Consider the following 20368-nt stretch of genomic DNA (forward strand, 5'->3'; position numbering starts at 1 on the left):
AAACCCACTAGGGAGCACACACAGCGTTTCACTCATGACTGACTCAAAGGCCAACAACGAGATGGTGCTCGCTGGCATTTCGTATGCAGGACGGCATTTTTTTAAATTTACAACTTTGTATTTTTTCCAACAGAGCATGAAGATATCTTTTTTAGAAATCTTTCTGTTTTGATTAAAGTCGCCCCATTTCTTTTTCTATTTATTCCTGGATTTGTTGAAGACATAAAATAAGCAGAAGTTTGTAGAGTTGGAAAAACAAAAACAAAAAGTCTGTAAAAACCTGACAAAGAGTAGCTGCAGCAGAGGGGCTTGAATAATCAGTTTAATAACATTATCCTGGCTGTGCTCTGTGGCGCATGCACCCGTTAATGGAGTGTCATTGTTAAACTGCCGCTTCGCCTATTATTAACGACGGCCTACGGTCAACCACACACCGATAATAAAACCACATAAAGCCCAACATAACTTCAACAGACAAGCCTAATGAAATTCTTTGCATTATGGGCACGGTTACGGTAATAAGCGATGGTGCTGTTGCTCGGCGTTAAGGGTTACAAGGCAACAGAGGATAAAATTAAAAAGATGAAGTTGTAGTCTATGATGGTTACTTTTGTGGGAATCTGAATAGACTAAGTCTAGTTCATAATGTGGTAGAACTACCAGAGGCCAACCCTGCCTATTCTTATAATGGATGGGCAAAGTTTCAAAGTAACCTAACTTTACTTCTATTCTCACTGTGTTTTTAAGTGTGAGTTTGTTTGTTGGCTGAACTGGCTGAGAACGGGGCTGTGCCTGCAGGCGGATTGGGAGAAACACAAGCATGCACAGGCACAGCACTTTGAGTAAAGGTCATTGCTTCAGAGTAAGGGCTTACACCCTGAAAGAGAAGGTTGGTAAACAAACTGATGCAAGCTTGAGATGGCGTTGGATGGAGAATATGTTCTGCCAAGCGAGCATGCAGCTTTCACCATGTTGTCAATACTCGCCAGCCTCTTTTGTATCGCTAAAATGGAACACAATTAATGGCACACACAGGCGGACAGCAAATAATATTTTCTGAAAGCCATTTAATATCAAAGCAATCCACAGTACAGTAAATAAAATAGTAGAGTGCAATGTGCTTGAGAGCTGTCACAGTGAAAAGGTTATTATAACCTTCTCACAGATGCTTTGAGCTGCTTCTGCTTTGGGAAAAAGAGGTTGAATGGGAAACAAATCAACAAAATAACACCTTGTTCTATCACCCAAATGGCACCCATATTACCTAGCTGAGCAATTATGTTTACAACAGAAAAGAGAGAATTGCGTATTGAGTCTTTACAGCTCTTACAGTACACAAGATTAATCTCCCATCATTTTGCTAAGAATGGAGCACAACATTTTCCGCGGTGCAGAATAAATGAAGAGAAAATTGCCCACCTTTTTGTCCAAGACACATAACTGCAGTATTTTGCCCTTAAGCCTACAAAGTTTTTTTTCCCACCACCAGCTTCTCTCTCCCTTCCCTACCGTCTCCAAATATCCCTCTTTTCCTCTTTTCCTCCATGTCTCCTGCCTCAATGTGACCATCCAGATCCCTTATCCTCCTCCCTCTTTAAGTTTCCCCTCTATGCCATTCCTCATTTTCTGGTCATCCACTCCATCTTCCATGCCTCCTGCTCCATCTCCCCATCCCCCTCATCATCCTTCCACCTGCCTGTGCAGTCAAACCAGAGGTTGTTTGTCTGCACAGGTGGAGGGCAGGGACTCCACACTGGCTTTGTAGATGGGCTTCTTCTGAGACCGGTCATCACTGGCGAGAGGAGAAAGAGAAGGAAAGACAGAGGAGCATTATTATCAGTGTATCGACCTCCCGGTAGGCACTAGAAAAAAGTATAAGTGAGGAAATTATAGACTAGGACCGAGCAATGGAGCCATAATGTGAAAGTCCATTTTTCTCTCTTTAGCTCTCTCTCTCTCTTTTTATAAACCCATGCTCATATACACATATGGCAGCAAATGCCCAGACACACTTGCAAGAATAACACTTTTTCTTCTAGTCCACCACAAAAGACACAGAGATCATGTTTAAAGCAGTCGCTTATGGAAATGGTGTCTTTTGAAAATTCTTTTTTTTAAGCCCATATGGGAAAGAAGTTATTAAGGAAAGCTGCATGGGGTCATGGTGCACATTAACATGCTGTCTCGTGCAATGAGTTTAATGGAACTTTGCTTCTGCTCTTATCATTGCTGTCGCCTTCACATGTGCTTTAAATACTATCACGGGATTGGAGCTGCTGCTATTAGCCCAGGCTCTTCACAAGTACAAAGTGTGGAGAAACGCATGAGAGAGGATGGAGCATGAAAGGGATCAAGGACGGGGTCAAGTTGGTCAGAGCGGCTGAGATTGACTTAAATATTCAACACCGATAAGGCCTTTTTAAACACATAAAAGCTCACGGGCACTAGTCATCACATGTGTGGAAAGGTTTTCCGCAAGATCTCTTGGCAATTTATAACACACATATACACAAATGTGAAGTGCACACCGGCACATGCGGCAAAATACACACACTGTAACTGAAATGGCCTCGGTTCTATCACATGAGACAGAATGAAATATTGCAGCAATAACCATAACCGTAATATAAAGTCAAACCGCGGGAGGAGAGATGGAGGCTGAGTTAGGGAAAATAGGAAGGTGAGTGTGGACGAAGTGCAGTAAAAAAAAAAAATAGGAAAAAAAATCGAACATTCACGCAGGTGCACACACATTCCCTCGCACTCAGAGGCACCTTAACCATTAGATTTAGATTACAATTTAAAAGATCAGATCACAAGTAAAGAGAGATGTGATTTCCTGTTTTGAAACAGGAGTAGACACACACACAGACACACACACACACACACACACTACAAACTGTTGTTTCTTACATGGGTCCTTTGCAGGTATTGGCACGTCTGGCCCTGCGGCACATGAACACACTCATGGAGAGGATGAACACCAGGAGAGAGACGGCCGCTGCTGCGGTCATCAGAATGAGACGGCCATTACTGGACTCGTACCAGCGGGAATCCTCTGTGGGACAGATCAGTCGGACATGAAGGCAAACATGCATCACACAGACTCTGAAATCAGCAAAAATACAAGTTTCCTGCCTCCAGGCAAAGCTTCTAAAGGCAACGTCCTGTTTGTTTGTGGAAGAAAAGAGTGTCTGTGCAGAGTTTAGATGGCCATACTGCCGTTCACAGCACTGATCCTCAAGAAGTCTGCTCTTTACAATTTTAAAAACTGTCTGAACATCCCCTACTAAGTAAAAAATTAAGAATTCTGGTTATGAGGATTTGTAGCAGCAGCAAACGCATGCTTTGCCTGTTCATATACAGTAGTCGTACAACATATGTTAAGAGAATTTCTTGGCACCAGGAGTGTATGTTTAAGGTTTGTACTGCTATTGAAGTGACATGCAGCATTTTTGCTCGCCATACCCCAACCATTATTCCAGGACCTTGAGATTATTACTTTTTAAATTACTACATGTGCTTCAAAGAAAAATACTGGAGAAACTGTGGAGCGCAGTGACCAATGAGACAATTGAAGAAGTAATGAGATAACTCTACCGTAATAAATAACATGCATTGGCTTAATTGCATTTTTAGAGCTTGCATCATTTCAAGGAATGAAATTTCAAGGCTTGTGAATCCTACTAGGTGAGAGGATGTAGTTTAAAAACTGCAGTGCATTTACACAGCGCAGTCATCTCACAGGTCACTGAGAAAGACGATGAAGACAGATGAAGTGCCATAAATTGGATTAGCTATAATGTTGTAATGAAATTAGATCTCCCCTTGAATACGATCCTCAAGTTTCATGATGAATAAGACAGTTTGTCGTTCATAAAGACGAAGAAAAGCTTGCACTCTGTATAGGTCACTATCACACAATATAATGCACTGTTTACTTTCTCATGATGTTAGAAAGATCCATGGGTGCATCTAAATCTCAGAAGACTTTGCGATATCAGTTGGAATAAGTACTAAAAAATGAAGTAACAAAAGCACAGCAGCCAATCACCTGCTCGCAAATTTCTGTTTCTAATTACTCACAAGTATTTCTAACTAAACTGTAAGATTGTTTCTCTTCGGAGCGCCATCTAGTGGACAAACTTTCATATGGTTAGATAAAAAAAAAAAAATGTTAAAATACAAAGGCTGTTATTTGGATTTACCTTAGTTTATTGGTTATTTTGTTATTGTACAATTATGTTTATTTACCTTGTAGAATAAGCCAATACTCACCTATTTTGTTCTATTCATGCTGTTTTTGTATGATGTTGTTTTGTTATGTTGAATTCTTTTAATTCACTAAACATTAAAATAGGACTCATATTTTTATTGACCTATTCCGTTTGAATATCTCCACACCAAATCACGACCCATCATCAGGTAGATACAAATGTGTTTTGCCACTGTTAGCTAGCGAACGTTTTCTCGAAAGCGATAGTTATGTTAGAGACAACGCTGCGCCAGTTAAAGCTCCAAAGCAAGTGGTGACGAAATATGACTCTGAATACATCACATGTGGATTCATAATTGCAGCCAGTGATGGATGAGGATAAGCAGTAAATTTATTTTTGGTCATTCGACTGGCAGTGACATAACACAAATTTACATCCCTGTTTATTTCTTCCTCACTTTTTTCATGTTGTATTATTATTATTTTATCTTTATTTTGTATTATGGTGATCTTCTGGGAAAAAAATGTTAAACAATCAAATGTTAGCTTTAAGTTACAAAAGGTTGAGAACTCCTTCTCTAGAGTGCACTTATGTTTGACTTGACATTTCTGTTGAAAAATTCAAAGGTCAGATGAAATCATTGCTTTTTTTTTACTGTTTAAATAATTATCCTTTTTATCCTTAAAGTTGGCGCAGTTCAGTCATTGCCATTTATTAATTTAAAATGTATTAAGTGTCCTCTGGTATTATCTTACCTATTTTTATTTGACATTTTAAAGATAATTTCATTACGGGCTTCTTTGTCACCTTCTTTTATGTGAGTTTTTATAAAATGACTTAACCTCTCTTTATTACAGCGTCACAGTCTTTTCTCTACTTTTTATTATCATTTTAGAGTGCGAATAAATTTGACCTTAACCTCGTGGGTTGCTTCTTTAGAAATGTAGGGTTTCTAAGGTTTCACATGCACTTTCGCAAATGAGAACTTCTGCATATACTCCTGATGACATAATCAGACACAAAGGCCTGACCTTTCTGGTCACATTTAAGCGTCTGATTGAGAAGGAAGTAGAACTCAATGTTTTCGTTTTTGCTAAGAGGAAGTTGAGAGCTGAATTTCTCAGCAGTTCCAAAGAAAGCCCAAACTGTTTTTAAGAAAGAAGAAGCGGTAAACGACCTTTCTACAGTCAGTCAGTATAAAGGACAACAGGACTTTTCAAGTTAGATCTATAATCTTTTCTTACTAGACAGCACAGTGATGGTGATGGTGCGGTTCTTGCTGAGTGACTCCACAGTGGGATGCTGGACCATGCAAGTGTACAGTCCTGCATCCGTCGCTGTGATCTTCCTCAGCGTCAGCGTAGAGGAAGGCAGGATCCAGTCGTCACCCTGAAAGAGAGAGAGAGAGATGGAGACTTACAAGAGAGCGTCAGAGAGCGTCAGAGAGCGTCAGAGAGCGTCAGAGAGTGGAACAAAGACAAATCAGGATAGAAAGTCGAAAAAGAAATATTGGCAGGATTGTTTGTAGCCCTAAGAGAAATCGACAAACTCCCACAAATTAAAATTGTGCTGAGCAGAGAGAAGGAGAAAGATGAAGAAAAGACGATGATAGTTGGCGAAAGAGAGAGACGGAGAAACAGAGAGTTTCAGAGGTGTTTAAAAGAGAGAAAGAGAACGAAATTGGGTAGAAAATGTTATTTTGGCAGGTTTGAGGGGCAAAAAGCGATGAAAATAGAACACGAAAGGGAGAAACAGAGAGACTGACTGACAACGGCAGTAGGGGAACAGACAGAAAGGCTGCTGGTGCACGGCCGCCAGAGAACAGTCCCCAAAGTCCCAAATGAAGTGTATTTACCTGAGCAGTAATCCCAATGAATGAACACACATCGACACAAGTCAATAACCCAGATAACACCATCATCCGCAAAGAATGAAGCCACAACAACAGACTGTTAACACAACACATAATGAGATGGCGGGGGAGGGGGATGAATTGTTGACACAGAAATAGCAGCACTATTATGAGATAGAGCCCGACATGGGAGGAAACAAATAATAGGCCAAACACAAGGATTGGAAAACAAACGAACAGAGAGGAGGAGGTAAAAAAAAAAAAAAAAAAAGAAAAAGACATTACACCATGCAAATGATTTGGCTCCTGGGAGCTGCGTCTCCTGCCAAGAAAGTCTATTTCAATTTGAATGGATCTGAATTAAGAGGATTTCCCATAAAGGCCAGGTCTGGCCAAAGCAGCATTTTGTATGCAAATCCACTGGCTCCCTAAGCAGTGGCCCGTTTCTGCCTCTGTCCTGCTGTCATTACCGGGGACCAACGTGTCCACGGCGGCTGTTTGCCCCATATCCACTCCTGTCATACATACAGTGCGCTCACCGATAGAGAACAAACACATTCCATCTCATCTTATCATTTCCTCGTGTCACTCCTCTTTTCTAAAGATGTTGTGACAGAGTATGAACAGATAGACGGGTGAATCATGAGTGCAGGTGCGCAAAATAATTCCTCATACAGTGACGGACCTTTCTGTCATGCTGACAATAATTCTCCTTCTTCATCAAAGTGGTGTAGATTCAACAAATAATGACAAAAAAAAAAATCTTAATTAACTTAAAAATATGAATATGTGGAGGACAAACAGTATTAGCTGTATAAAATGTCAGCTGAATTGGATTTGGATTTGTAAGCCCATTTAAAACCCGGATTAGCAGTGACCCTTTAACAAGCATATTAACCCTGAGCCGACTTATCAAAAAAAGAAATAACAAAAGGAGGAACTTGCCAATTACGTCTGCCTGTTCCTGAGATATCTTCATGGTTTACGGAGCTTCATTACACCTGTGACTTTCTGGTGGTGGTAATGGTGATTGTGATTGCATCTAGAAAAGTGTAATACTTTTTCTCACCACAAGGGCACAGAGTATCTCCCAGCTCATCAGCATCCACTTGTTCTACATGCCTGTTGACACTATGGCATTTTAAACAGAGACGTCTTAATTTCCCTCGGGTGAGGGTTTCTCAGCTCAGCGAAGAGCCCAGTTGAATAATTCAATACTGGTTAACCAAACACAAAAAAAAAAAATCATTAGAAATCTATACACATAATTGTTTTCAGGTTGACTGGCTCTTGTCTAGACCTCATTAAACTATTAATCCTCTGTAAGTGGGGAAGCTGCAATCCCCAGCGAGCAGTGGGCCTAAGCCAACCGGTCACTTAAATACAGAGCACTTCTTCAGAAGAGGGGATGGAAGACGACAGCCGAGGGGAGACAAGTGGCTTGAGAAACTCGGGGAGAGAAACGGCAAAAGAGGAGGAGAGAAACTTAAAAGAATTTTGTGAGTAAAGCCAAAAGAGAGAAAGAGGGAACTATGAAAGCCGGTTCTCATTCCCAGGACGCCAAATACAGACGCTTTATCATGTCCCCTGGAGTCCAGTAATGAAACATAAGGCTCCCTTTAAAGTCTGTATGAGACACACCGGCCTTTCAAGTCTTTGCAATTAAAACCCATACGCACCATTTAGATGTTTAGAGAAAATGCTCCGGGAGTGTGATGTCGTTGTGGTCTAAAGACTACGAGATATAAGGGAGGTGTATGGGTCAAACAAACACAGGATTCCCAACAAGGAGAAGACCGATGTTTGTATCCCAAAGACGTGTTGAGTAAATTTGAGGTAACATTAGTGATGTTTGAGACAGCTTTTCCATACTTGTTACGTTGTTTACATTTTAGAAGCTTAGCTACTTTAAGCCCAACCATGATGTTTTTTTTCCTAAACCTAACTAAATGGTTACGTTGCCTAGACCTAAGCAGGTGATTTTGCTTGAATTCACAACTTTAACCACGTGTTCACTGCGACCGTACTCTGGGCAACCCCGTGTGTTAGAAGGTGCATTAGTACATGGTGCACTAGGAATGAGAACGTGTTGGCCTAGAACAAGACAGAAAAACAAAAATAAAGAGGTCACATCAACAGTGGAGGGAGGGAGCCAGAGAAGGAATGACAAGTTTTCCAAAAGCATAATGAGGACACTGCCAACGCGCAGAATCCGGAGGGCTTTCTCACGTCTTTATTCCACAAGTAGGTGGGCTTCTCTGACGACCTGGTGGAGCACTTCACCACCACGTCCTCCCCGAGTTGCACCTTCAGCTCCTTCGGGGCATCAAAGTAGCTGGTGTATCCTTCCCTAGTCAGCGATACGTAACCCAGATCTAAAGCCCAGTGGGAATGAGGAAGAACAATTGAGCATTAATGAAGCAAGAAATATCTCCAGGAGACGTGACTGAACATGTTTGCAGTGGTAGCAGCCGCTAAAAAAACACTGAGATCTTCTAAGTATACAGGCTCAAGTTTGAATGCCTCCCAAAGGTACAGACTGTCTGAAGCGATCAATAATAACGATAATGGGGCTCATCTTATCGAAGTCTTTAGAGAGGCAGTGTTGTGAATAACGGCTCATCTTCCATCTCAATAGATGGCCCACGTCCATCCAGCTCCTGGCTTCTCTCCCCCTGCGTCTCCTTCAGTCCTTCAGTCGTTCTAATCTTTGCCTCTTATTGATTCCTCCCATGAGGCTGAGGAGCCTATCAAACAGCATTACGGTCGATTTGATGGCCACGGAGAAGATAGAGGACACTGATAATCTGAGTAGCAAGCCATGGATGCCGTTTCATGCAACTATGTATCCCCACACTGATAGCGTCAAACTCAAGCCCCACCGGGGAGAATGCCTATTTCTTTGCCTGGAGTGCAGATAAAAAATTGTTTTTAAAAAAATGAAATGACTGTCGGCGACCTATCATAGCAACAAGGTGTTTGCACTGGATCTGTGCTTATTGCAGTTGTTTTGTTGTACACCTCTGCAGCTGCATCGCATAGATGTGTCTTGTCTTATTAAATATTAATGTGTTTTTCTATCCCTCACTGTGAGGAAAGCTGTATCCACGGTGTCTGAAAATTTGTCTTTACCTCCTGCTGGTTGGAAATTGTCTCTCTGTTCCGTCTTCTCCCCTAAACTGTTTACTTTTGTACAGTCAGGCGCTTTATTTATGCTTCCTTGTATGTCAATAATGTCAGCATTCTCAGTTATGCCACGCATTTCCTTATTTGAAAGTGAAACTCAGAAGCTGTGTCTTATTTTCAAGTCACAGCTTTACCTAGCTTATTATCTGTTTTCCTGCAGAAATCTCTTTCCCCTCTGCAAGACCCCAGACAATGTGGGAAAAAAAATCTACGGTTGCTTTATTTATCAAAAGGGAAATACAGTGTCACAGAGTCATTGTTCCACAGACTTTCCGCGGACTGCTACTACCCATATCAACCCATGCACTCACAATGCACTTTGAAGGTCAGCGGCAGGGAGGAGTTGTCTGGAGCGGTCACATTTTCGGCGTCGGACACACAGCGGTAAGGCCCCTCATAGTTACTGCTTACATAGGGGATGTCCAGCAACAGTCTGTCTGGGGTCCGACTGATAGTCGCCGAATTCCTGCACCAAAATCCCTCAAGAACTGGATGCCAGCCCTGCATGTACTGAAGAAAGAACCTTTATTAAGCTTAACATGGAAAATGCACTGCTGCAAACAACAGTAGCAGAACAATTGTTTTGGCAAGCTTACATACGTTTAGAGAGATGAATTGTGTTGGCTACTCAACAGCATTTACAAGATATTTAAGAATAGGATCACATGATATTACTGTGAGGAGTGTTCTGATGGTTTGATTTGTTGCGTTTTTTTTCCAATTCTCAATCGTGTTGAAGTACACAGCAATCCGCTGCTCAATGATGATATTTACACAGAGCAGCTGACTGCCCATTTAGGGAGAGTGATTGTAAATTCAGGCTATAAATGTTATGACATGGGTGACAATGTTCAGGAAGCACTCTTTTCTTATGAACAGTATCAGCCTGTATGTAAAAACAAAGCAACTGAATACAATTATTGATCTTTGGTTTAAGACTTTAAATAATTCAGACAATAGGAATTAAAAATTTCTTATCAGCACTACAATGTTGTAAGCATATAGTCAAATTATGGCGGGAGGAGTGTTTTGAACTTTTGAAATGTACCACTTTTGTCCTCTATTCCCTCTCCCTCCCACACACCCATTTTTTTTATCCAGAGCTCACCCTGTAGAACTTTTCAAAGTGGACCTGGCTGATGTTGAGTTCAGAGTCAGAGAGCTGACACTCTAGTGTGACCCGATCTCCCTCCAGAACCGTCTGCGTTGGCCCTTTAATGAGCAAAGTGGCTGCATGTGGACAGAGATTACACATGCAGGTTATTGATCACAACATGAATAGGTAGGGGTGGTAACTGGGGAGCTTGCTGCTGTTCGGGCAACACTTTCAAAACAACCGCTTTCTCTCTTGCTGACATTTGTTCCAGGCTCCCGTGGGGAAACTGCCAATACTCTCAAAGTCACCGTGGCCACATGACCAGCAACAGGTTCTTCTGCTTTGCTGACACTAGTGGCAACAGAGTCTATTTGTCTTTCACTTCAGGCAAGAATTATTGCACAGCTCAAACTGTTTACATTATTGTTATCCATAAGCTGTGAGTGTTGTATAAACAGGTCTCTGTATACAGTATGTATAAATAAATAAAAAAGGTATTTAATTGTTGTTTTCGTCGTTCCCTTGATAAAAACATCCACATTTCCTGTTTGAGTCTGAGTCTTGTAACCACCAGGGGAAACCCATCAGTGTGACAGAAGAGAAACTAAAATGTTTTCTCTAGAGGACGTACGCACTCAGAAACAAAACAGGCAAGCAGACAAGCAGGCAGGAACACACACAAAAACAAAACAACTGAATACATTTATGGAGAGAAAAAAGACCAGAATAACACTTGAAGATTAAACCAATAGCTAATTACAGAACAGCAATGTAATTAAATGTTTTCAGGAGATTGTAGCTATAAAAGCACATGAGAGAAATAAAACAAATATTTACCAGAACTGCCATAAATCAGGGCGACCACTGCAGCAACTAGAAGCACTTTCATGTCTGGGGAGGAAAAAAAACAACCTTTACAATTGTAGAATGATGGTGCGCAATCCTCTCTAGTTTCTAATCTGAAATGAAAGTTTGCTCAGTATTTATCCATAACGAGGTGGAGGCGTGGCTTGCGTTTTCAAGGAAGTTGGCTCTAGGTAGTTTGAAATCTGAACGCACAAAGAAAAAACACACCAAAACTATTATACTGCCGAGAATAAATTGCTCAATAAGCCTAATTATGTCTCTGGTCTTTTTCTTTTCTTAGGCGCATACAAGCCTGAATTACTGTTTTTTAGTTTTTTTTTTATGTGAAGTGAAAATGAACCATAATCAGATTCACTGTCAGCGCGTCATTAGTCTCTGGGGCGAAACGGGCCTGTCAGGTTTTTCTGTCCAAGATGGTTGTTAAAGTCAGTGGTTTTACTGTAGAAGTCCAACGGAATTTGAAAGCAGTCTGAAAAATCCCCGTGTGATATGTAATGCGGAACAAGCAAAAACATGTTAGGCTTCATTTGATATGACCTTTGATGGATTGGCTGTTAACCAGAGCCGGACAGGAGGCGAAATAGAAAGAGATGTCAAAGAGCGTCTCAGAGAGCGTCTGCTGTGCTGTACACAGTCATCTTTAGACTCATGAGAGACATACCTTTCGGAAATATTCGTTTTTCACTTTCAGTTAGATGTGCGCATATATGTCTATTGCATCCACCCCAGGCATATACAAGATTATTGTTGAAATTAGGATATCCGGAGGGGAAAAAAACCCCACTAAAACATGGATACAAATCTAGAAAATAGAGCAAATGTCTCGGTGACAATGTGTAAAATATTTAGGGATGTATGTTAACAAATATTTAAACTATATTTAACCAATTGTTATAATAGTTTCTGTCTGTATATATAATATTTCAGTTACTGTGGATTCTTTACTGTTTTTTATTGCTCATTTGCTTATTTATAATACTTTTTAATTTTTTTTACTATGTCTCTTGTTTGCACTATCCTCTATGCTGCTGTAATCCTGTAAATTTCCCCGCTGCGGGACTAATAAAGGATTATCTTATTTTATCTTATTTTACCATTAGCTGCAAATTCAAATGAGTAGTCTTTCAAAGGCCAAATCTCCCCAAAATGTGTAAATGCCCATCACTACCAAGGATATTTACTACATTCTATGACTTCATTTGAAAGAATAAACCACATTGATTAAAAATAAAATACAAAGAAATGTTCACATCTCTCTGAAGGGGGTTTGGAAGTATTTCACTTTTGATAATCTTAACGTTAACTCGCAATACGATTTCTAATTGAGCATTATTTCTTATTATATACCATTACAAACATTCATAAATGTTGGTATTTAAATCTTTTTGTTGCATTGGGATGTGAGAAGAAAAAAAAATGCATTATGTTTTGTGTTATTTAATGTGTCGAACCATGATGCAGTTCAACAAAACATCCAGCAGGGGGCGCAGTAGAGGCGCCGTGTTGACACCGGAAATAGACACGAACAAAGCGGAAGTAGTAGAAGATAACCTCGCAAATATTTTCGAGCTGTACCGAGGCGCTTTGAGGGAATCTGTTGGCATTAAAACTCACTCATTGTCGTCGAAACTGAGCCGAAACATGGACAGATAGTGTTAGCTTTATCGGGTAAGTTATGAATTCAACGCTCGGTTTCCGGATGGACCGTGTGTGGAGCCGAGGAGTTAGATTAGCAGCTAGTGTTAGCCTGCTCGGCTACATCCAAAGCGTGATAGCTGCTATTGTTTTTAGCACATGACGTTATGTTAGCGTCGCTGTTTCTACTTTTCTTGTTTTAGCTGTTGTTTTAACTAGTTCCCTGTGTGATCTTATTATTGTACCAGTGCTGTGTAATCTTTAAAACATTGTCAATATTATGAGTCACGTTAGATCTCAGCGTTTTACGGCACCTTGTTAACCCTACTGTTTTCTCCAGATTTCCAGAGGTGGTCCCTGCAAACGATACGCTGTCACAACTGTGCCCATCTTGGACTGTCACTCAGGATCCCCTCCCCTCCCCTCTCCCCTCCCCCACCCCCACACAGACAAACAGTTCAACCCACTGTTAAACACCAGAGTCCCTGTGGCCACCAGCATGGCGAACAACATGGCTAACAGCACCGCAACAGTAGTAAAGGTCGGGACCCCTGGCCCTGCTGGCAGAATTAGTCCGGAGGGATCTCAGGTCAGTCTTTTTGTGGTAATTCAGCAAAGACATTGTTGCACCAGCATCTGTATAGAGTCCTACTGACTTGCTGTCTGCAGGATGCATGCATGCATATACACACATCAGAACTACCCAAAGTGTGGGATAGTCACAGACATTTTTCTTATTCATGCCCCCCCTCAAAAGTTTAGAGAGACAGATTATACAATGTGGTTGATCTTTTAAACTGTATTATATGTTGCTCAATATGTCAAACTCATGTTTCAGCCCCTTAACTTAACCTCTTTTTGTGGGTTAAGATTTGAAATATCTAAAAACTTCATGAGTGCCCTGTTGTCCTTTTTTTGCAATGAGAGCCATCATTAGACTGAAATAAAGAGGACACAACATTGGCACTGCTTTTTATCTTTTTGTAACCGAGTGACTGGATACACTTGCTTTCTCTCCAGGTGCTCAGTAAGAAGAAGCTGCAGGACCTGGTGAGAGAGATCGATCCGAATGAGCAGCTGGATGAGGATGTCGAGGAGGTCAGTCAGCGGTTTTGATTTCAGTTTGAAAATCAACTCTGTACTCAGATTTCATAAGTGTGAACATTAAGGATGGGCTACGAAACCCAGTATTAAACAGGCGATCAGCTCAGACTATAAATCAACACTAATGTTTGGTGTAATTCATCATCGCACTGCAGCATCCCCTCTGCTCTCTGTGTCGGGGCTGAACCCCTCCACATACATACACACATACATGCTGAGAAGTCAGTGAACAGAAAAAGCAGAGAGGCCGCTTTGCAGACACTGTAGTCAACTGGAAGATTACCTGATTTGACGATTACTATGCTGGGTGCTGCAAGTGCAATAAAACCTTTGCGAGCAAAAAGTCAATCATTTATAAATACGCCTGATCAACAAGCGTAAACATGTAAATATTTCAATCTACTCAGCCTGCGGTCTCGTATTCATCGCCACGGTTTTACACAACCACAGCGTGCTAGCTCAGCTTATCGCAAATTGTTATAAAAAAATATAAAAACACAGCTGTCTGTATGTATTCCAACCGATTAGCGTAGTCTGCCATATATCTTAAAATAAATAAAAGAATATTGTAACCTTGTCTGCTGGATGAGACAAACCAGCCCCTCCTCTCTCTACCAGCGGTACTTGCAAGCAGTGATTGAGATCAGCAAAGGGAGGAGTGACTGATACTTACCATCGTCTGTGTTTTTCATTCCTTATAAACCTAACATTTCACGTTGACAGTTTAGATTTGTTTCCATTGAGCTATTATTGAGTTTAGTTACTTTGCTGGCGTAAAATTACTTTAAAATACGAATAAATTCTAATCCTGTTTTATGAATTTACTCTTTTAAAATGTATTAAAAAAAGCTTATTTAGTGATGACATCCATCCCTGGTAAACATAAGCAGCAGTGGAATGTTTGGTGTGAATAGCACAAAGCCTGAATAGCAGGTTCTTGTTGCTCTATAGTTCCCCAGCCCACTGCCACATCCATCATTTGGAAATGTTATTCTATTGAAAGCCTGGCCGCATGAAAAATTGTGTCAGCAGCTGAAAATATGAGGGATTTGTCCAGCCACTGTGGAATGTTGCTTTCCTTTACTGAGCACGATTGATGGTTTCCACAATGCCTGTCTCTTCTCAGATGCTGCTGCAAATTGCAGATGACTTTATAGAGAGTGTAGTGACAGCGGCCTGTCAGCTGGCTCGCCATCGCAAGTCCAACACCTTGGAGGTGAAGGATGTCCAATTACATCTTGGTAAGTTGCTTTTTTTTTTTTTTTTTTTTAATTTATTTCTTTGCAGGGTTGTGAAACCTAATACCCTCACAAGGATGGGTTTAGTCTCTACGGTTCACAAGTATCCCTGACATGACGCTACGCCTGTAATGAATGCTGGATAATATATCATGTCAATTTACGTTTGAATCTTGAATTTCTTAATCCAAAATGTTATCTCTTTAATTTTAGCTATATTGACGGTTACTTACATTTTGCAGATTAATGAATTTTACGAAAAAATCGAAACAGTTGGCATCTTAAAGGCCTTCAGGGGATCCATGTGCTGTAGAGAAAATACAAAAACAGAGACCTTTTAAAAATGTTGTGCCAAAATAAAGCGTTGTTACCATTGCAAGATAAGGCATTTGGCCTCGGTGGAGGTCTGAGTGCCCTTCTAGTTGGAAATTAGATCTTGAGAGTGTGACACCAGGTCACATTTCCTCATTCTACTATAATTATAAAGAGTTGGATTTGTTGGAAGTCCTAAGTCGTTCATACAGCCTGTGTCCTGCTGACACCGTGCATTGCTTTTCTCAGAGCGCCAGTGGAACATGTGGATTCCTGGTTATGGATCAGACGAGATCCGGCCGTTCAAGAAGGCTTGCACCACAGAGGCTCACAAACAGGTATGTATTAAAGGTTTTGTTTATGTTGGACATGCTGGAATATTCATTGTAATTGTACATGTAGTGAAACATGACAGTTGCTGGTTAATAAGCTAGTATTTGTCAACATTATTGATTTATCTTATATCATAATAAACATTGTCATTTGTTTTCCTTACAGAGAATGGCACTGATCCGCAAGACAACCAAAAAGTAGCAAGACTGTACACTAATACGTTGTACCCACTCTGTGTATTGTCTTCTTTCTTTTTGTATTTTTTTTAGCTGGGATTTTTTTTTGACTAATGAGGAAGAGAGAGATGTATTTTTTTTTGCTGTTTAGTTTTTCATTAGATAGTCTCATCATCACGTCTCCCTAACATTTGAGTGTTTTGCCAGCACCATCACACAATAATGTAATTATAGTCTCTGATTCTGTTTTGTTGTTATTAAGCTAAGCCTGGCAGAACTACATTCATTGCATTTTTGTCAATAAACATTTACTGGAATACTTTGTTTGGATGATGACCACTGCTGTACCTGTTTTTGGTCTTTTGATACTCTAGAGCATTTAGATGTGAATGTTAAAAATTAGGTTTGGTGTTATCTTACCAATAATAGATAATAACTTTCAGGTATGTAAGAGATCATAGCTCCCCTGTTTACTCACTCCAACTTATAGAACGCTATTTATACTTTTGTTTTTTGTTAATAGAGGGTCTATAATACCAAATTCCTACTTCAAATGGTGGCTACAAACAGTAAATTCTCTGCTTCTGTTACTAGAAATGTTTATGCTGTTGTATATTGCTTGTTTGTATTGAAGTAGGATTTATTACATTAACATTTATTTTAATCATCCCTGTAACTTTTTCTTTTAATTTGGTCTATTTCAGTAAATTGCATTGAAATGATGGAAGAACTGGTGCTCAGATGTTGACTTTTCACAATGTCAGATTAAAAAAAATAAAATAAATTACTGATCTGTTATCAGAAAAGACATTTTGAAATCTGGCATATCTTGCTAGGCTGAATTTAAATTTAACGCCACCAGTAACAGACACACTGCTTCAACCTGTCAGTGATCATCTTCAATCTGAGTGTCTCTGTAGCAAAATAAATTGTTTTTTGGTTGCTGATACTCAGAAGGCTGTTTATCATGCAGATGGACAGTAATTGCTATGCAAACCACAACATTTCAAAAGAACAATATCCAAAGGCTCTCGCAGTGTTTCATTTAATTAATTTTAACAACAGCACCTGAAAACAATCGCTCACTCTGAGCATGCTGTGCAATTACTGGTGATGAAACAAAGCCTTTATTCCAGACAACTACTCAAGCCCAAAGCATTAATTCACACAGTCATGGGGGAACGTCTCTAAACTCAACCAGGACGCCCTGTACCTTAGCCGCTGCCAATCATCTACATAAACTAGCAACATCGACAATATCACAGATTTCTGTGCAGAAAGGGGTTCAGAGGATAAAGCAGAATGTCTTACTGTTGTCCTAGCATCTCCCATAAGGTAGCATGGATCTCCGTTTGTTCACATTAAGAGAAACAGCTATAGACTTAGCAATTAAACAACACTAGCAAACATGCTGATGTTTAGCAGCTAATATATTTACCATGTTACCATCCTCCTCAAACCTTAGTCTAAACACAAAGTACAGCTGTGGCAGGTGGAAATGTCATAAATGTTTTAATAAACCAAAGCATTAGGCAATTTGAAATAAACTGATAATGGCGCTAGATTGAAGGTGAAGGGGCCTTTAACTCCTGTAGCAAATTTCACAGCAATCCATGTAATAGTTGTCACCAAAAAAAAAACATGTCAACCTGCTGGTGGTGCTAGATGAACAGTCAGGCGATCACCAAAGACGGGACGAATTAATTCTCAGTGGACCACAAATGTCTTTGCAAGATGTCATGGAAATCCATCAAATAGTTTTAATAGTTTTATAGCTACTTCAGTCCGGACCAAAGAGGCGGTATAACCGACCAATCGACAATGCCACGCTGCACAATATCAATTATGAACACCTTTATTTCTAAAGTTAAATCTTAAGCCATTTCAGGAAAGTCAAAGCTTTGAACATACAAACACACAAAAAGTCTGACTTTACTAAAAGGTTAAGATTGTATCTTCACAGCATAGGTGCAAAAAAGACTCAGAGTTTCATGATGGTAACGTTATTAAAGTAAACGTCCGTGCCAGATCCACTGTGGGGGGGGCGGTGTTGGTTCTACAGTAACATGAGTGCACATTGGTGATCCCCACCGGCCCACGGTTTAAGGACAACACTTCTTGGGGGCTGTGCTTGGCTGCTGTGCCAGGCTGGCTCTCTGCAACTGCAGCGCCTGTGGTGCAGTGCACTTCACTCCGTCCCAGCCCTCCTGCAGCTCCACCTCTCCACTCAGCAGACCCTGGTAGACCCGCCGAGTGAGCAGCTCAAAGGCGTCCCTCACGTTCCGCCCCGTCTTGGCAGAGGCCTCCACGTAGGGCACCCCTAGCTGCCCGGCCAGTTTCTCGGCCTCTTCCAGACTCACCACCCTCTCCCCCTCATCATCGAGGTCGCTCTTTTGCCCCACCAGGACGAACAGAACCTTGTGTGGCTGCACTCGCTCGCACACCTCGGCGTGCCACTCCTTAATATGGTCAAAGGAGGCTTGGTTGGTCATGTCGAACACCAGCAGGCCTCCGACTGAGTTGCGGTAATAAGAACGGGTCACTGACCTGAGGACAGGAAGAGACACACACACAGGGGGGGGAAACATAAGGAAAGACAGAGGAGGTTTGAATTTCACCACAAAGCCCCTCACTGGGTTGTGCAGAATTCAGACTTTGTTACCAACGTTTTCCCTGTTCCAGTGAGCAAATAATCAGCTGATTCTCTGCACTGTTTGGGTTGAGCTTTTTTTAGATAAGCTGATTGACAAAGAGTCTGTTTTCTTTGCAATGAATTGATAATCACTGTTTTTTTCCCCTCAACCTAATCATGACACTATCAAGAGGCATGTAACTCCCCCATGAGTCATTTAATGTTTAAAGGAAAGGCGTGGTGAACGGTCCTCCCAGCAGCTAGTGAGTAAAAAAAACAGTTTGTTTTCTCCATGAAAACAAACCTGATCTGGCTGAGTTTTTTAGCTGACTCAGGTGGGATTAGCAGGCTACAGATACCATGCAGAGAGGAGGTGAACACACACACAAGCATAGTTTGCAATTAGCTACGGTTCATTCATCTGGAGAACAGTCGTAATGAATTTAAAGACAGAATGAAACATATTACTGCTTATTTTTGCGTAAAATATGCTGGTCATGAAAAAATAATGCCCTTTCAATAACCACTTGAATCATTAAACACACTGCCTCTCTGTGAACATTGCACACCCATCTTGCGATGGTGACAGGGTGGATACACAGTGGTAGCTGACAGCAAACACTGATGAACAGCTCGGGTGTAAATGGAATAAGAGGCGGTAGTTTATTTGTTTAGTGTATTTGCATGCACATGAGTCTTATTTTGAATACACATAATTACTGTGTTAAACAAAGAGGCATAGTGCGAAAAAGGTCCGGTGCATCCTCACCTAAACCTCTCCTGTCCAGCTGTGTCCCAGAACTGAAGCTTGACACGGACCCCCGGCTCCACCTCCAGGAAGTGAACATAGAAGTCTACACCCACCGTCTGGTTGATGGACTCCAGGAACATGTCTTCAGTGTAGCGCTTCAGCATGGAAGACTTGCCCACTGTGGAGTCCCCCAGCATGATGATCCTGAACTGGTACTGCCACAAAGTCAGGTCCATTGTTGCTGGTGGTGGGAAAGAGGGATGATTGTAAGCATAGCTTGTGGGCATACAGATGTATATAGAAGTTATGGGTAAGACAAGAAATAAGATATACAATGCAGGAATTATGAAAGATGTTGTCAGGTTAGGAATTGTTGAAGAAGAATATATTGAACAGCCTAGATGGTACCATGTGGGATGGAGAAAGAGATTTAAAGAAATAAAAAAAAACATGAAACCTGTAAGAGACTAGCAATCCCACATCAGCTTCCCACCAGTTGCTTCCCTATCTTTGACACTCCAAATGTTGAGAAACAACCACAGCAGCCACTCCTTATAAGTCCCGTAGTCTCATTCCCATGGTGGTTCATCAAAACCTTTTTTTTTTGTTTGTTTGTTTTTTACAAAGCAGGTATGTTGAGAAATGCGTCCCAAAAAGTAGATCCCAGTACGGCTGCAGTTTCTGATCTAAGCTTCTGATCTCAACTGCTACTGTAGGCATGTGTTTGATTGTGCTGTGTATGGGGTGTGGACTTCTGAAGTTTGCCTGCTGATACTTGACAAAAGGCGGGGCAGCATAAGGACAGGGGAGGGCTGTTGTGGAATGGGAGAAGCCACATGGAGAAGGAAATGGGGGGGTGGGAGGTGGGGGTTATAAGGAAGTAGTAGTTGCATTTAATACCATATCAAGGCAAACCATGTAGTTTCCTGCTTTTGCCAGCTCTGGCTCCATGTCATCACAGACAACGAG

At 41.0% G+C, this 20368-nt stretch overlaps 3 protein-coding genes across 4 annotated transcripts; 1 reads left to right on the plus strand and 2 right to left on the minus strand.

Annotated features, from left to right (window-relative positions):
• Nucleotides 1-1050: 1050 nt before the first annotated feature.
• si:ch211-79k12.1 (uncharacterized protein LOC568891 homolog) lies at nt 1051-11324 on the minus strand. Of its 2 annotated transcripts, none has more exons than XM_054622108.1 (7): nt 11189-11324; nt 10364-10485; nt 9567-9756; nt 8299-8444; nt 5462-5606; nt 2914-3058; nt 1051-1792 (listed from the first exon to the last, which is right to left on the minus strand). In XM_054622108.1, exons 1-7 carry the CDS (start codon nt 11238-11240, stop codon nt 1705-1707), a joined length of 888 nt encoding a protein of 295 aa, XP_054478083.1. In that variant the 5' UTR covers nt 11241-11324; the 3' UTR covers nt 1051-1704. The 2 variants fall into 2 exon arrangements, with proteins under 2 accessions (XP_054478083.1, XP_054478082.1); XM_054622107.1 differs by having other exon boundaries at nt 9567-9765; nt 11189-11322.
• Nucleotides 11325-12744: 1420 nt separating this feature from the next.
• Nucleotides 12745-16960, plus strand: taf12 (TAF12 RNA polymerase II, TATA box binding protein (TBP)-associated factor). Its single transcript, XM_054621125.1, has 6 exons — nt 12745-12886; nt 13194-13442; nt 13874-13951; nt 15084-15198; nt 15757-15845; nt 16006-16960. The coding sequence occupies exons 2-6, from the start codon at nt 13353-13355 to the stop codon at nt 16039-16041; spliced, it is 408 nt and encodes a 135-aa protein (XP_054477100.1). The 5' UTR covers nt 12745-12886; nt 13194-13352; the 3' UTR covers nt 16042-16960.
• Nucleotides 16961-17065: 105 nt separating this feature from the next.
• Nucleotides 17066-20101, minus strand: rab42b (RAB42, member RAS oncogene family). The gene is made up of 3 exons (XM_054621124.1): nt 19857-20101; nt 19418-19640; nt 17066-18563 (listed from the first exon to the last, which is right to left on the minus strand). Exons 2-3 carry the CDS (start codon nt 19633-19635, stop codon nt 18119-18121), a joined length of 663 nt encoding a protein of 220 aa, XP_054477099.1. The 5' UTR covers nt 19636-19640; nt 19857-20101; the 3' UTR covers nt 17066-18118.
• Nucleotides 20102-20368: the final 267 nt, after the last annotated feature.

Source organism: Anoplopoma fimbria, chromosome 20 (genome assembly GCF_027596085.1).
Source record: "Anoplopoma fimbria isolate UVic2021 breed Golden Eagle Sablefish chromosome 20, Afim_UVic_2022, whole genome shotgun sequence".
Classification (NCBI taxonomy): Eukaryota; Metazoa; Chordata; class Actinopteri; order Perciformes; family Anoplopomatidae; genus Anoplopoma; species Anoplopoma fimbria.

Excerpts from the sequence above, each read along its gene's own strand:
- si:ch211-79k12.1 (XM_054622107.1), bottom strand. The coding sequence starts at position 11,240 with ATGAAAGTGCTTCTAGTTGCTGCAGTGGTCGCCCTGATTTATGGCAGT. Across the intron at positions 10,486-11,188 it reads CCTGATTTATGGCAGTTCTG|CCACTTTGCTCATTAAAGGG; the intron begins GTAAATATTTGT and ends GTCCACATGCAG. Across the intron at positions 3,059-5,461 it reads CACCATCACTGTGCTGTCTA|AGGATTCCCGCTGGTACGAG; the intron begins GTAAGAAAAGAT and ends TCTGTCCCACAG.
- taf12 (XM_054621125.1), top strand. The coding sequence starts at position 13,353 with ATGGCGAACAACATGGCTAACAGCACCGCAACAGTAGTAAAGGTCGGG. Across the intron at positions 13,952-15,083 it reads TGGATGAGGATGTCGAGGAG|ATGCTGCTGCAAATTGCAGA; the intron begins GTCAGTCAGCGG and ends GTCTCTTCTCAG. Across the intron at positions 15,199-15,756 it reads GGATGTCCAATTACATCTTG|AGCGCCAGTGGAACATGTGG; the intron begins GTAAGTTGCTTT and ends TGCTTTTCTCAG.
- rab42b (XM_054621124.1), bottom strand. The coding sequence starts at position 19,635 with ATGGACCTGACTTTGTGGCAGTACCAGTTCAGGATCATCATGCTGGGG. Across the intron at positions 18,564-19,417 it reads GCTGGACAGGAGAGGTTTAG|GTCAGTGACCCGTTCTTATT; the intron begins GTGAGGATGCAC and ends TCCTGTCCTCAG.